Source organism: Ictidomys tridecemlineatus, chromosome 7, assembly GCF_052094955.1.
Source record: "Ictidomys tridecemlineatus isolate mIctTri1 chromosome 7, mIctTri1.hap1, whole genome shotgun sequence".
Classification (NCBI taxonomy): domain Eukaryota; kingdom Metazoa; phylum Chordata; class Mammalia; order Rodentia; family Sciuridae; genus Ictidomys; species Ictidomys tridecemlineatus.
This window is the reverse complement of record NC_135483.1, coordinates 194454263-194470747: the sequence shown is the minus strand read 5'-3', so window position 1 is coordinate 194470747 and position 16485 is coordinate 194454263. Positions and strand designations below refer to the sequence as shown.

At 49.1% G+C, this 16485-nt stretch overlaps 1 protein-coding gene across 20 annotated transcripts in view; it reads right to left on the bottom strand.

Moving 5' to 3' along the window:
- Positions 1 to 16485, bottom strand: part of Agap1 (ArfGAP with GTPase domain, ankyrin repeat and PH domain 1) — a 473567-nt gene that overhangs the window by 156894 nt on the left and 300188 nt on the right. For all 20 annotated transcript variants that reach the window (XM_078018283.1, XM_078018285.1, XM_078018287.1 and 17 more), the window contains one exon: positions 8910 to 9078. In XM_078018283.1, coding sequence (XP_077874409.1) covers positions 8910 to 9078 — 169 coding nt within the window. The remainder of the gene's footprint in view (positions 1 to 8909; positions 9079 to 16485) is intronic.

Sequence of the window (16485 nt, the reverse complement as noted above, 5' to 3'; positions counted from 1 at the left end):
TTTGATAAACAGCCTCTGCGGGCCACACAACGGGGATAATGTATCCTTAAGTACCGCCAATGAGCTGCCATTCTGCACAGCCAATTACTTCTGTGCGTCTGTCACTCAAAGGAAAAATGACTGAGCCCATTAGATCAAACCTTTGTCACTGTTCCTAATGCACTCTTAGGCCTCATTAATCTCCGGGAGCAGCAACAGAGCGGCGGCGGCTCTGCGCCTCCCCCGAGCAGGCCCACGTGAAGCCTCTCATCTCCCCCCAAGTGCTGGCGTTAATCAAGCTCTCCTTATTGCCCCGGTCCCTGTCACGGCGGAGAGCGCTCCCTCTTAAATGCTCTCATTATGACCCATCTTTAGAGCCGGCTAAGTGGAAAAAAAGAGAGAGGGAGAGAGGGAGGAAGAGGACGAGAGAAAGAGGAGAGGAGAGAGCGAGTCCGATCACATTAATATTCATGACAATAATTAGTATTCTAGGTCACTGAATATTCATGCTATTAGTTTGGTTTTTTATGGGTTTGCTGGATGTCCTGATTGCTGAAGTGTGGAGAAAACAGCATGGTTGAGACTTCAGATGTCAACGGCAGTTCAATCCTCAAAACACATTTGCTGTCCCCGCCTCCCCACCCCCGGGAAAATCAGCGCCAACCCTCTGGATGACTGGACCCTTCCTACCACTGGGGGCCAAGGTGGGGGAGGCGGGGGAGGGGGCAGGGTTTCCTTGACAGAGGTCTGGGCACCAACCTGGTGAGGATGAAATCACCCATAACCACAGAACCAAACAAAGACACACGCTGGAGTCGGGACGTGACTGTGGTCCTGGAAGAAACGTCACCACAGGGGGTCACGCAGAGAAGAGACAGAACAGAGGTGACACTCCCTGAGACCCAGGGAAGCCACCACAGGGAGTCACGGAGAAGAGCGACCACGAGACAGAACTGAGGTGACACTCCCTGAGACCCAGGGAAGCCACCACCAGGGAGTCACGGAGAAGAGCGACCACGAGACAGAACTGAGGTGACACTCCCTGAGACCCAGGGAAGCCACCACAGGGAGTCACGGAGAAGAGCGACCACGAGACAGAACTGAGGTGACACTCCCTGAGACCCAGGGAAGCCACCACAGGGGTCACGGAGAAGAGCGACCACGAGACAGAACTGAGGTGACACTCCCTGAGACCCAGGGAAGCCACCACAGGGAGTCACGGAGAAGAGCGACCATGAGACAGAACTGAGGTGACACTCCCTGAGACCCAGGGAAGCCACCACAGGAGTCACGGAGAAGAGCGACCACGAGACAGAACTGAGGTGACACTCCCTGAGACCCAGGGAAGCCACCACAGGGAGTCACGGAGAAGAGCGACCAGGAGACAGAACTGAGGTGACACTCCCTGAGACCCAGGGAAGCCACCACTGGGAGTCACGAAGAAGAGCGACCATGAGACAGAACTGAGGTGACACTCCCTGAGACCCAGGGAAGCCACCACAGGGGTCACGGAGAAGAGCGACCACGAGACAGAACTGAGGTGACACTCCCTGAGACCCAGGGAAGCCACCACAGGGAGTCACGGAGAAGAGCGACCAGGAGACAGAACTGAGGTGACACTCCCTGAGACCCAGGGAAGCCACCACCGGGAGTCACGGAGAAGAGCGACCACAAGACAGAACTGAGGTGACACTCCCTGAGACCCAGGGAAGCCACCACAGGGAGTCACGGAGAAGAGCGACCATGAGACAGAACTGAGGTGACACTCCCTGAGACCCAGGGAAGCCACCACCGGGAGTCACGGAGAAGAGCGACCATGAGACAGAACTGAGACCCAGAGAAGCCAGTAGAGCTCCCCTGGGCTGCCCCTCGGTGCCAGCGGAGGGGTGCTGTCAGTGGGGAACAAGGTCTGTTCAGTCCGACCCACGTGCCCACCATCTCTACTCAAAAGCTACCTAAACATTTCATGGTGTTTGAAAAATTCATTAAAAAACATCATTGCTCCCTCTTCCTTCCTATTAGCGTAACTACTATGATCAATTAGGGACAGGATTCTGGAAACCTGGGCCGAGCTCGGGAAGGTATGTGGTGCGTATCCCACGAAAATGGAGTCAGACGTCACGTTCCCATCTCAGAGACACCTGCAAGAGGCCCGAGGTGGGACGGGATCAGCACTGCCTCCACCTCCCAAGCCTCCGCTGTTCACCGTGCTTTCCTGCTCTCTACTCCAGCATCACCATAACTGTCCGCCACTCTGCATGCTGTCACATGTGGACAGTGTCACCAAACCAGCCTGGCCAGAAACAGACCAGAAAACACTCTGGGCACCTCACCACCTCGTCTGCAAGGACAGCTGAAATTCAAGTTGGGAGGCTGATGGCGAGTTCCACTGGAAGGGCGACCCAGGCAAGGGAAGGCATATGCCACAGGAAAGACAACGGAGCACCATGGACGTCCTGACGCGGGAGAGCCTTGGAGGAGGGGAAAGACGTGATGGCGTAAGGGAGGTTAGCCAGGTCTCACCTCAACAAATAAGTATCTTTTGGATTCTTCTACTATTATCATTTCTTTTCTTTCTTTCTTATTTTTTTTTTTTCCTGGAGTAGATCCTGAAGTCATGTTTTCAAAAACCTTAAGAAGGAAAAGTCCTGAGCCCTTCTGTGTTGTCTAATGAAGTCTTTTTCCTACCTTCATTTGAATGGTGGTGTCTAGTCTTGGCGCAGGTTTCTACGTTCAAGATCACTTCTCCTTGGAAGGGAAGACCTGCATTCTCTCTCTGGTCCGTCAGATTTCTTACTTTGTAGATAACACCGGTCTCCTCTCTTGGATGTTTTGTGGGATTTTACGGTGCTTCCACTCTCTTCCAACTTGACGTTTGTCTCTTTAGATGTCCTGGCTTATCTCTAGCATATTTCCTTCTACTATATGTTGGATTGCCAACGCTGTCTTTAGCCCCATGCTTTATATTATTTAAACTGGATGATTTTGAGAAATTTTTTTGTAATTGTTTTCTCTTTAATTTCCTCCTGTCTCTCCATCAGTCTTCTCCTGGTTTGCTTTATCTCACCTGCAACACTGTCATCACTGCATAATTGTGGCACCTGTTTTTTTCAATCCCAAAACTGGTTTATAATCTCTCATGGTGTAATTCTGTTCAGCGTGCTGCTTAAGAGTAAACAGAGCAGCAACTTGTTCATCAGAAACGTATGGATGCACATTCGTCACCTTGTCCTATCACGGCAAGCTGCTGCCTAGGATTCTCAGCACATGCGCACTGTGCTACAATTCTAAATGCCAACTTGTGTGGTCTGTTTAGAGGGCTGCAGGGCTACCTGGTGCTCAGGACACCACATCAAACAGCAAAACCAGCGACAGTGGCCCAGAATCTTAGGACTCGGAGGGTCCAGTTTTGTAAGCCCATACTTTGCAACCCTGCAGTCAATTTTCTCAGGTGTTGCATTTAGACTATAATGCACAAACCAACGACAACCAATGTGTTAACTTGTTTTTTTTTTTCCCCCCAGACTGGAAAAAAGTTTGCTAAACTATTGTGAAGAATGTTGTGCACTGATTTGGTTCATTCATTTTTAAAGTATATTCACAAGTATTCTGTGCATCCTAATCTTACACTAAAGATAGCTTAGTAATAAATGGTTTTTAAGTAATGCTAGTACAGTTAAAAAAAAAAAGCTTCTCATAATGATTGCACTCCACTTTGTTGCAAAAAAAACTTGGCATAAAGTCTGTGACAGTTATCCAGTGAAATAGGGTAGGTATACAGAACCATCCTCTTAAATCTTTCTGATGACAGTGACTATGATTTCCTTTGAAATTTGCTTCCTCCAAATTCTCGTCTTTGTCTTCCAGGATCAGCTGTCCCCTTGGTCTTACACATCTCGTTGTTCCCATGAACATGGTGGTGGTCCACTCTCATGCATGAATAAGAGCAGGGGGTTGAGGTGGCAGATCTCTGCAGCCTTGAGCAACTTGTTCCTGAAGGCGAAGACTGGCTGTGGACTCAGAGCAAGCGAGTGGCACACAGGACTGGGGAGTTTCAGCTTAGACTGACAGAGTGGTCTCTGGGTAGGCTGGCAGAGTTTAGCATGTGGCTTCTGCTCGGAGCTGCCTTGCCTTGCTATTTATCTGTCTTTCTTGGTGAATGTGCCAAGGTCTGTTTTCCTGCCTTTCAAGCATTAGCCCTGGTCAGAGGTGCCAATCTACCCAGGTGTTCTCCTCAGTGCAGATGCTGCTCCCTCAGTGGGGCTGGTGGCAGGGATGACACTGGCTGGCTCTTCTTGCGATCGACCGTGGGCCGTGGTGCCACTGCCCAGTCTTGTCCTCCACACTTGCCACACAGAGTCAGGGGCTCCCTGCCTCACTGTGGTCTCTCTGCAGTGCCTCTGCGGGGCCCCAGAGTGAGCTCTGGGCTCAGGGATCAGCACTAAACTAGCTGTTTCGACAGCGAGTTTCCCCCCTTTGTTCCAAGCCCATGGCAAAAACTGAAAGGAAGACCACCCCTTTTCCTGCATTTCGATGTGTGAAATGCAGTTGCTGTTTCAGAACTAGCAAACTATTTTCCAGTGAATCAGGTATAACACAACACGCCTCCCCACCAGCAGTCTCCTGTCCAACCACGGCATCCATGCCCGCTCTTACCATCTCACCGTGTGCTTCTCTTCTGACTCTGCCACCCCCACGGGGTGGTAGGCTCCCAGGGAGACAGGCTTGTCCTGCCCCCTCCCCACAATGTCCAGAGCATTAATGAGGGTTGACCATGCAGCAAACTCAATAATAATGGAAAATCAAAGACACAAGAGGCAAAGCAAAAAGATATCCAGATCATTAAACAGGTTGGTAGAACTTGAGGTCAACGTTGATACATAGTTAGGAATTGTAACATTTGAATTGGGAATGCTTCATTGTAATATAACTATTCTGCAAAATCAAGAGAAGCATCCAAACAGATATTCCAACTAACAGGAGTTTGGTAAGGTGGCTGGATTCACTAAATGCAAAAAGTAGCAGCTCCCTTATATCTCACCAATTAGATGATATAATAGACTTCCCCCTCGCAATGCACCACAAGTAATAAATGAACAGAATGGATTAACGAGACCAGACAAGATCTAAATGAAGGAAAACACCAAATTTCACTGGGGAGTGAGAAACAAATTTGAGTGGACCAGGTAAGAACTGTGCTCCATGATAAGAAACTCAGCATAGGGAAGATGCGTCCCTCTGCACCTAACTGACAGCCCAACAGCAGCGCCAACTAAGATCGGCCCGGGGGATTTGGTGGCGGGAGAGAGGTTTGAAGTTCATTAAAAAATAAATAAACAAACAGGTAACAGTGGCCAAGAAAAACTCGGGGGGGGGGGGGTAAAGGAGAAGCTGTAACTCTACCAGATGGGAATGTAGCCATGAAGCCAAGACAATCTGGCAAACGAAGCCAAGGCAAGGCAACCTGCAACAGTGGGTCCCGCGGAGTGGACTCCAGGGGCCAGAAGCGGGTATTAGCAAAGGTTCAGCTGCGCAACGAGGACACGCAGGCTCATCAGAGAGAGGGGATGACTGGCAACCTACTGCTACTTCCTGTCTCACACATGGATCCACACAAGTCCAAGGTAGACTGGAGACTAATCATGTTTTGGAACAAGGGAACAAAACAGTAATAAAACTATAAACTTGGATGTGCACATCTATCAACTGTGAAATGATTTCAGACTTATTGAAGCTTTCTATACAGTTTAAAATGGAAACCTACAAGTATAAGACTTATGATTTCGTTATATAGGAAAAAAAAGGGGAAAATCTGTATATGAAAATAAGACCATAACATTTACAAAGCAAATAATAAACTGGGGAGCTATTTAAAAAACATATTATAAACTATTAATATCCTAAATATAAAAAGAGTCTGACACATCAGTAAGAAAAAGTCAGGTACCTAGTGAAAAAATGGCAAAGGATAAATTTAAATGGCTGCAGGAAACACGGGTGGCCATGGAGCATACAAGAGGCTCAGCCTCACTCCCACCCAAGCAATCCGGAGACAGCAGGAGCTACTGTGATTGGATCAGCCTAGATGATGTATGATGCCCAACAGGAGCACCAGCCAGTACGCAAGGTGGCGTGGCGCTGGCCGTTGGATGGACGGCACTGTGTGTGACTCTTTCTGGAGGTTCACGTGAAACCATGTGAGTGGTGCTGCCCACTGACGGGGTCACTCTACTCACGGCGTTTGCTCTCCAGCAATAACAAGTGTCAGGTATCATTTTGCAGATTCAGGTTCAGCAGGTCTGTGCATGCCAGGCCCACCAGAAGGGAAGGCACACAACGCTGATCCAGGTCAGCAACACCAAGATCAGACAGCAGGGGGGAAAAAGCACAGGAAGCACCAAGGGTGGCCGGCCTCTCCAGCTGACCCAGAAGCCCCAAAGAGCCAAGCAGCAGCATTCCAAAGAGTGGAGGGCGGAGAGTGACAGGAGTGACCCAGGAAGGCCATGGCGAAGGGCTCCAGGCCCACGCTGGCCGAGAGCTGCGCCACCTCAGCGCTGGGCCGCTTTACTGCAGATTCAAGTTGCTGGGCTGGAATCCCCACGCAGAGAGCATGAGCGTGTTATGAATGATTTCAGACACAGGGAGCTCATTTTCCAAGAGTAATTTAGAGTATGTGAAATCTCAAATCGTAAGGCTTTAATTTCTTAAGCAAGAAAGAAGGTCTCATTTTGCAGATTAAGGTTCAGTTTAGGAGGCCGATGTAAATTAAAATGCCACAACGTTTTAATGAAGTTCCTGCCGCCTCCGGGAGGGCTGACGCCACCCCAAGCTGAGAGGCGTGGCCAGAGCAGGGACCCTCATCCTGCCCAGACCCTTGCACTTGCCCAGGGTCTCACGGAGAATGAGCCTGGGCCTTGGGAATGCCTTCACCCGTGAAGGAGGGTGACATCACCCACTCCATGGAGGCGGTAGGGTGTGTGTGGCCGCTTGCATTTTTATTTATGAAGAAAACATTTAATTTTCCTTAGGACAGTGGATTTCAGCCCAAGGTGCTCTAGTCTCAAGCCCGAGACGCTCAAGGTCCCCATCTTACCCACTCCACACCTCTCCACTCCTCAGGGCTGCTCCCTTGTCCTGTGTACCCAGATTCCTGTCCCTGGTCCCACTCCAACACAGACGTCCTGAGCAGGAGGCCCTGGCTCACCTCCTGGATGGGGCGCACCCTGCCATGGTGGACCCCCTTCCTTGGGTCCCCGTGGCCTGCCGTGCAGGGCTGCATCTGTTTTTTTTTTTTGTCTCTCCCCCATATGAGGGTGAGGATCTCTAGGGTGGGGATCATGTCTTATTGATGGTGCCACTGGGGCGGAGGACAGAGGCAGGGACCCGTCAGCAGCTGGATAAGTGGCTCTACCTGGCCATCTGCGATGTGAACACACTTCCAGATACCAAGCCGCATGTCACTAACACACGCAAGTTTTGCTCATTAAGAAAGAACAGAACATGACAGGTCACAATTCATCTAGCAGGTGCTTCTGCACTTTGTCAGAAAACTTCCCATAATTTTTTTTTTAATAGAGGAGACTTGATTGACATCTGTTGACTTGAATAAATACATGGATAGATGTCACGTGGTCAGATGGAGGTGAAATGGCCGGCCACACGGCGGCCAGGGCTCTCCCCACAGCACGACAGCTCCCGCCCGGCGCTGGTGCTCAAGGGCACTCCTGTCGGGTGGACGCCTCTGGGACGTGGGGAGTGGCGGGGTGTTCTACTCGCTGTACCACCCTTTTCCTCCCTGCCCTTCTCCCCTCTCTTCCCACCCCAACAAGGGAACTCCCACGGACATTTTGGGAGAAAGGTCAGCAGGTCACAGGAAGCCACGTGAATCACCTCCTGGCCTTTCTGGAGGAAGTCAGCTTTCAGCCTGATGCACAGCAATAGCGTCTTCCCGTTGCCCCTCGCCCTGTGCCTCCCCATGTGCTCCCTGGCCTGGCATTGCTCTCTGCCCCTCAGCGACCTGCACAAGGCCCGTGGCCCTGTGAGGCGGAGCCCAGGTGGGCCCCCAATTCTGATTCCTGCTCACCATCCCCTTCAACCACCCAGGTCGTTCACACACCCTGCAGACGGCACCATCCCTCCCTAGGAGCACCGAGCGTCTCGGATGGGCAACGCGGCATCCTTACACAGCCAGCCTTAGGCTGGAGACTGCTGTCTGGGGAAGAACTGGCTGCAGGTGGCGGAGAAGAAGGGACCTTTGCTGGAGGAAACAATGAGGTTCCACGTGCTGAAGGTGCCCGAGTGCGTCCCTGGAGGACTCAGGGGCCCTCACCCCTTCTGGTCATCAGCAGTCACAGGAAGGCGGAGGCCACCATGCGGTCGTTGGCACAGATTCCGACATAAAACCAACAATGGCACGGAGGGTTCGCACCTGCTCCCTGAGGCCAGGAACAGGCAAACACACTGAATTTTGAGAAAACACCAACTCTCTATCATCCTCAATGAAAAAGGAACATTCCCCTTTAAAAGAGAATCAGGAGAAGGCAGGTGGCAGTAGAGAATGACCCATGGCAGGTAAAACAAACTGGAGAGGACTGAAATCTAGGTAGGCCCAGTGTCTCCTTAAACATTGCCCCAAAAGTTTTTCTGCTTTTGTCCACAGAGTTACCAGGCTGGTTGATCCTTGATACTTTATTGATTAGTTCTGTTCCTTTGAAGGACAGCCCTTAGGTACCGATTCCGATCACCGGATGCTCGGTTTGTGCCGCGGACACTGCGGCATTCGGAGCCCAGGGGCACAGGGACCGTGATCAGCCCCTGTCCAGACCTAGGGCTAACGACTCCACTGGGTCTCAGAAGCCCAACCTGCCCACCAGCCACACCGCCTGTCATCGCTGTCCCTCTGGGTTCCTCGGGTGTCTGGGTGAGCTTACCTGAATTTGGCGAGATGTGTAAACTGCTCATGTCCTTGGACAGGCCATTGGTTTTGGGGCTGGAGATGGGTGCGCAGGCCGACGTGGCTCGGGGTGGCCTCTTCCCTGGGACTTTCACAGTGGTTCTCAGAAGATCAATCTCTTTACCGTGAACATTCTGCATGTAATCCTGTTCAAAATGTTAAACACCCAAGAGAGATTAAAAAGAGGACCTCTACAATCTAGGACATGAGGTTCTACCAGACGTCAGGAGCTACAATCCCGTGACCCTGCCACTATGGAAAGCATTTTCAAAATAATGAGGTCTTCATCTGTCTGGCGTGGGCGCGCCACCATCCCCTTTCAATCCAGGTTTTGCACCTGTGTCCTGAGCCCACCCAGCACCAGAAACACAGAGTGACCTGGTAGATGCTTCCTCAGGTAGGAAGTATACACACAAACTCCTATTTATAAAACTTATTATTAGGTGGCACATGAGGGACCTGGATTCATCCTATAAATTCTAGGAACTATTTTCTGGACTCTGGCAGTTATTTCCTGATCCTTTCTGCCTCAGCTGAGGATACTGTTCAACTCCCAGGGAGATGGCTGCGTGGTGGGAATCCAGGAAAGCTGGGTGCAGAGCTGGAGGGCTCAGTCAGGGGCAGGGAGCAGGAGCTGAAGGGTCAGTGGGTTCGTGGAAGGACAGGAGGAATCTGATGTTCAGAGCATGCGCGTCACTTGGTCCCTGAGTTCTGGCCTTCTCCCAGAAGTCCACCTGTCATACTCAGAAAGGCTTCTGCCCTCTGGGCAGTGGAGGCAAGAGACCTACAGTCATCAGAGGGGAGCCTAGCTAAACGGGGGGCTCGCTGTGCCGTCACTTAACACCTCACTGTGGAGCAGAACACCCCGGAGAAGCAGGAGATGGGCGGGGAGGCAGAAGGTAGAAAGGCAACTGCTATGGTTTGGTAACTGTCCTCCAAAGACTGACATGTCATAAAGGTTGGTCCCCAATGTGTGGTACTACTGGGAAATGGGGAGACTTTAGGAGGTAGGGCCTAGTGGGAGGCGGTCAGGTCAGTGGGGGTGTGTCCTCGGAGGGGACACCCCCGGGACCCCTCCTGTCCCGCCCTTTGTTTCCACGAGGTGAGCAGGCACCCTCTGCCACACACTTGTGCCATGCTGTTCTAACAGGACCAAGCAACCACGGGCCACACCCTGAAACCATGAGCCAGAATGACCTTCTCTTCTTGTCAGTCGACTATCTCAGGTGTACTTTGTCAGAATAAGGGAAAGTTGACTAAAGCAGCAACCAAGAGGCAGGGTGGAGGGTCTGCTGGTGAACCAGGGTTCACTATTGTCAACGAGGCACTATTGTCATTATTATTTTTTATATGGGAGTGAGCTGAGCTTCCTGGTGGACAGAATAGTTTAAGCACTCTGGACACAGTAACTGAATCACACATTATGAAACGACACAGACTAAGTCGCCCTTAGATAAGTGATACTTCAAGTGTTTTAAGACTAAGCCGGAAGGAGGAGTAAACATCTTTCTCTGGCAGATTCTTGGAGAATTCCTCTTAGATTCGTTTTCATTATCTGTGACTAAGGTCAGGGGAGTGTAACTTTAGGACTGCCAGACAACCCTGAGTCTGGCTGCAAGGGGCCCAGGCAGACTGGGAAAGCGAGCTGGTGGCCCGTAGCTTCCCACACGTGGCTGACCGACGTGGAAGAACACCAGATAGCAGCAGAGCACCGGGAGGAGGCCTCGGCAGTCCAGGGGAGTCAGGTGGACACGGGACACCCATCAAGGCAGGGAGCCAAGAGAAGGCCCCTTGGCTTCAGGGAAAGAGGTCAGTGACCTCTAACTCAGCTGCAGAATGATGTCCATGGTCAGCAGGTGGAGGGTGAAGGAGCCCCTGGTTTGTCGACATGCAAGAAGCTGGCTCGCTGGAGGGATGGTGTGACAGTGACCAAGAGGCCAAGATTCCAGCCTGGGGGACAGGCATGTAAGCATGGGTCCGGGAAGCAGGTGAGCAGAGCTGCCCTCTCACCACCCAACAGCGGGCGGGAGGGGTGGCTGGGGAGTCACCAGTGCACACCTTTCTGCAATTGAGGGGGGACAAAACAGACTCCAGGAAAAAGTGATGGATTCCTGAGGAGGAGGGTGGGAACCCCATGAGTGAGGGGAGAGGCTCAGAGGGGAGGTACAGAATTCTGCAGGTGCAGACCTGCAGGGCCCTGGCGACTTCCTGCAGACAGACCACCAACGGCCAACTCTCAGTCCAAGACACAAGCTTCAAAACTGAGGCCAGGAACAGGAGGACCCATGTGACTGCGGACCATGGGGAGGGGTCAGAAGCTGTCCCCAGTGAGGCCAGCCTTCCTCAGCAGAGGGTCCAGATACCAGAGAAGGTGCTGAGTGCACACCTCTGACACCAGCCCAGATGGGGCCAGCAGCAGGGGCAGGGGCCACCTGATGTCCTCAGGACCGGCCAGCAGGGGTCCACAACTGCCCCCCTGGAGAGGGGAGGTGGAGGAGGGGAAGCAGAAGGTTGTCTCCAGGCTGGGAATCACAAGCCACCCGAGAGAAGACCCCACATCAAAGACAAGAAGCCAGACTCCCCCGAATGTAATTGACTACGAGAAAAGATGTGGTTAGGAAAGGATGTGGAAAGACGGGGGAAAATGTTGTTACTGTTCAATCAGATTGACAGCCAAGGAAGGCTGGAGAAATGCAGGGGCTCAGAAATGCTGACAGAGCTCAGCGTGCAGGAGGGCCTAGGAAACGCCCGTCGGAAGAGAGGGTGAGCCTTGGTTGGCGCAGGTCATTTAAAAGAATGGTTGTTCCCACACATCTTAACTGACTTCCTTTAACATCCGCCCCAAATACACAACTCCAAGTTTCAAAACCAAAGTTAATGCTTGTAAATAATGGAATTCCTTCTTGCATAGTTACTCCTTTAAAAATATCAACTTGCTATAACTTTCTCCTTTAATGCCAATTCTTAACAAATTAAAATACAATAACAGGAGTGTAATTGAGCATTTATTGCTTATGAGCTCTAAAATGAGGCTAATCAGAGAGCGACTAAGCCTCAGCGTGGGCTCTTTTAATAGGCATGTTTTAACATACAATAACCAGGATATTTTATTTAAAATTATTATAGAAATGTACCGAGTGTCTGCTCTCTGGATTTGAACGTGGCAAGGGAAGACATTTATCTTCGGCTCAGCATGGGCTAGGGTCTGCGTTCTCGCCTGAGTTAGGCGCTGAAACTTCAGACGGACTGGCTCTAGAATATCAGAATGTCAATTTGACAACTACTTTATTTCAAGCCACTAAAAAATATGCTAAGTGTTCACCAAGTACAACTCCTCCGAAGTCCTCCAAGCTAGTGCTTCACAAACAGTGGGAATGCGAAGACACTGGGGTCTGTGGCTTCTAGATTCTCCCAAGAGAAAGCTCACTCAGTTTTCTACTTTGGAAAGAACTCACCCTTTTCATCTTTCCCCAGCATGGCCCTTGAGCAACAGGAGCTGCAGCCACTAAACAATGTTGTATCCTCAGAGGCAGGATACAGAGCGCCTTCCTAGGTCTGGGGTAGGGAACTGGCAAGCTTGATTTTGATATGCAAATGTCACAGATACTACCCTGTGCCACTAACCCTGTTCCTTGTAGAAAATGCTGATGGAAGATAAAAGGGGAAAGATCCCTTTAACAAGGCATGAGGGTAATTCAAAGCCAAGTACTTTTAAACAGCACTTAACAAGTCCCTGGGGCCCACTCAAGAGCCAGGCCCCCCAGAGGTGCCATCTCCTGCCCCTCAACAGCTTGAAAAAGTAGTAATTGCAAACCTATTTGCATTTTTCTTCTCAAGTTGTCCATGCTCATCATGTGGATTATTTTTTCCAAGCAGGCGCCTGAGCAAAGGGACCCGTTCTGAGCGTGCCAGCAGCTCCGTAACGGTGCCTGCCGTCCCCTGCACCCTGCCCCCGCACCTTTGCCATCCCTTGTTTTTTACATTTCGCTCCTAATTATGTTGCATCTATTGCCGTACACTTAATTAGCTGCATTAATGTGATTTCTTTTCACATAGTCAAGCAATTAAGAGCTATGATTGAGTTTCATTCAATTAGCCTCAACAAACATGCTAATTGATGTCCCAGATGCAAATGAGGTGCAATGAGAGAAACCTGCTAGCAATTGAGAGCCATGTCAGAGACCCGGAGCTTTCAGCTTGCTGACAGAAGCACAGCTTAACGCGGCTCCCGCCTTCTGCGGAGCTGCCATAGGAGAAGGATGTGGGGCCATTAGCGCCTCCGTGTACCAGATCACTCCTGATATGGAGAATTAATTGATTCGCTTCTGTACAGTGTTGTCCTAAAAATTCGCAGTTATGTGTTCCCAGGACTGGGAGGTTCTCCACTGGGAAACGGGCGCCCCAGCGAGCGGAGCGGTGCAAAGTCCTCATCGACATTCGGTAACGAGACCCCCAGAAAGACACAGGAGACTCTCCCCAACTACACACCACCACCGGCGGTCCTGCAGCCCTCCGTGCGTGATGGCCTGTTCAGTTCTCAGTAAATGGGGAGTTCATCTTCGTCAGCTCTGGGGCATCTGGCACTTGAGTTAAGCTCAAAACACAGCAATCCATCAATAGTCCCTAAAAATATCTTAGTATATTGATTCTCACTGCCTGGAATCCGGAGGTTACCTTTGGCTGTCTGGAGAAGGATGGTTTGCTGATGTATTCATAGAGGAACCAAAAGCAGTTAGCAAGATCTTGAAGCTAAACCGAAATGCATAAACCATCTGCCTGGCACCTCAAAACCAGACCTTCAGAAAAATGCACAAGGCTTTGAAAATCTGACAGCTTAAATTCTACTTGCTTTACATACAGATAATGTAATCAACGTACTCCATTTTATCTCTGCTTTTTTAAAGAATTAAGACTCTTACAATTAAATGATGATGGAAAAAATAAAGCAAATTTTGGTTCCAATCAAGTTTTCCCAACATGTTCTAGTTTCTAATGATACATGTATTCATAAATTTAGTCCTTTTTTTTTTTTTTTGGTATTGGAAATTGAATCCAGGGGCACTTTATCACTGAGCCCCTAGCCCTTCTGAGTTTTTATTTTGAGACAGGGTCTCACTAAGTTGCTGAAGGTCTCATTAAGTCACTGAAACTCTGGCTTTGAACTTGTGATCCTCCTCCCCAGTCTCACCAGTTGCTGGGATCATGGATGTGCACTACTGCACCCATCTAAAAGTAATATTTTATAATGATATATGATACTTTAAGTTAGGTAACTCTTCAGGCATACTAAAATTTATTTATTTTTAACATAACCAACTGAGTTTTTCCTTAATTTAGCTTAGTAATCTTTATTATATGACCCCTGACAGTCTATCAGGAATTCAGTGCAATTTTCAAAATAATCCTAAGGCATTATTGCCTTTGTATCACTGTGTAGAAAGCTGGTTTATTTGTTCTAATTAGTTATACATGACAGTAGAATATATTTTGACATATCTTACATAAATGGAGCATAACTCTCATTGTTCTGGTTTTACGTGGTTTATGCGATCACATATGCACATAGGGTAATAATTAATGTCTGATTCCCTCTACTACCATTCCTACCCCAAGCCACCTCCCTCACTTCAGACCTCTCTGTCTGATCCAAAGTAGATCCCCGCTCCTTGTGAATCAGCATCTTCAATATCAAACATTTGGCCTTTGGTCCTTTGGGTTCGGCTTATTTTGCTTAGTATAATATTCTCCAGTTCCATCCATTTACCAGCAAATGCCATAATTTCAATCTTCTTTAAGGCTGAATAATATTCCATTGTGTATATGTACCACAATTTCTTTATCCATTCATCTGTTGCAGGATACTTAGGTTAGTTCCATAGTTCAGCTATGGTGAATTGAGCTGCTATAAACATTGATGTGGCTGTGCCACTGTAATATGCTGATTATAAGTTTTTGGGTATAAACCTAGGAGTGGGATAACTGGGTCAAATGGGGGTTCCATTAAGTTTTCTAAGGAATCTCCATACTGCTTCGAAATCTGCTTTGATGGTGCAGAAGGGATGGGGTAAGAGTCCGGTGCCTGAGTGTGAATCAGGCAGTGGTCCCACAGGGTACTAGTAGGCATGAGGGTATTATTCGCTGTCCTGCTAAGGACAAACAATACTCTCACTTAACCAAAAGCAGCTACTCCTTATTTTCAATATTTCAGCCCCAGAGCACGTGTGTCCTTGGTCTTCTGAGTGCTGACCCAGGAGGTGTGTGTGAAGACCTGCAGGACTGAGAGCCGGTGGGTGCCTCTCAGGGAGGCACACTGCAGTCCCTCGGAGGTGCCAGCTGAACTAGCCACTTTTTTTGGTGGAACAAAATTTTAACCTGAAAGAACGACTTTGCCACACATAGACTAACTACAGTGACCCAGTCTGGGTGTCTTGTAGACTTTTTCTATAAAAACTACACAGAAAACGGATGACAGTGCTAGTGGCCCAGGATGAAACCCGAACTCTCATGAGAATGTAAAAACTTGTATCTTCCAACATTCCTGACAGCACTGGTGGGAAGTGGATGAGTATTCTGTTTGGATATTAAAGGATGAAAAGTGTCGACATTTGTAAATACGCACATTTCATTTTGAAAGAATTATTTTGTTGGAAGTGACCTATGCGAGGCATCCCGTGTGTGGATATGACCAAGAAAGATGGAAGGAAGAGTTGGTGATAAGGTTTCAGATCCCAGGCTGGGACCTGGTGTTAAGACCCTGCTGAGCCGTGAAGCAGTCCGTGATCGTGTGAAAGGTCTGTTAGAACACTTTCCCCGTTCCTACCACGTATCTGCGTAAGTACAGACGTGCTTCACACACGGGACCAAAGCAGCACATTGCAAGGGACTGATGAAGAGAATCCAGCTCCCAGCCTAAGCCAGGTATCAAAGGGATTTGAAAAATGTAAATCAACACTAGTCTTCTAGTGATTGTTTTTGGAAAACTATCTTTTTCATAAGAATATTGGTCACATTAATATGCAACGGGTAGTTCAGTGTCTTAAATGAATTTTTAATATTTGAAACTTTTCTGAGTTTAATTTCTAACATGGTAACTATCGATAAACAAAATGCACATAACCCAAAGCTCTTTGGAGTCCCTCTGTGATTTTAAAGGGTGTGAGCAGGTCCTGAACCCAGACGGTCTAAGGACAGCAAGTCTACACGTGTGGAAACCTGTGGGTGCTCTGTGTGACCAGGTCAGAGCACCAGAGCTGGACATTGCAGATGGTGGACAGGTGTTCCACATTTCACTGTCTTCTCCTGGAGGAGAAAAAGTGACTCAATTCTTCCTGTTTTCACTACACTTCATGAATGTCTGGGTTCGGAAAGGAGGCAGTAGTTCATTAAGTTCTATTTTTAAAGTCTTACTTCTGGGGAAAAAAAAAACCTATGTAAGAGAAACCATTGTTAGAGGCACTGCTGCTCTCAAACTCCATTTAACATGATTTTCAAAGGAAACTAATCCATAAAGACATATATAGTGCCATCCATTCAAAAAGATCAAGCAAACGTTC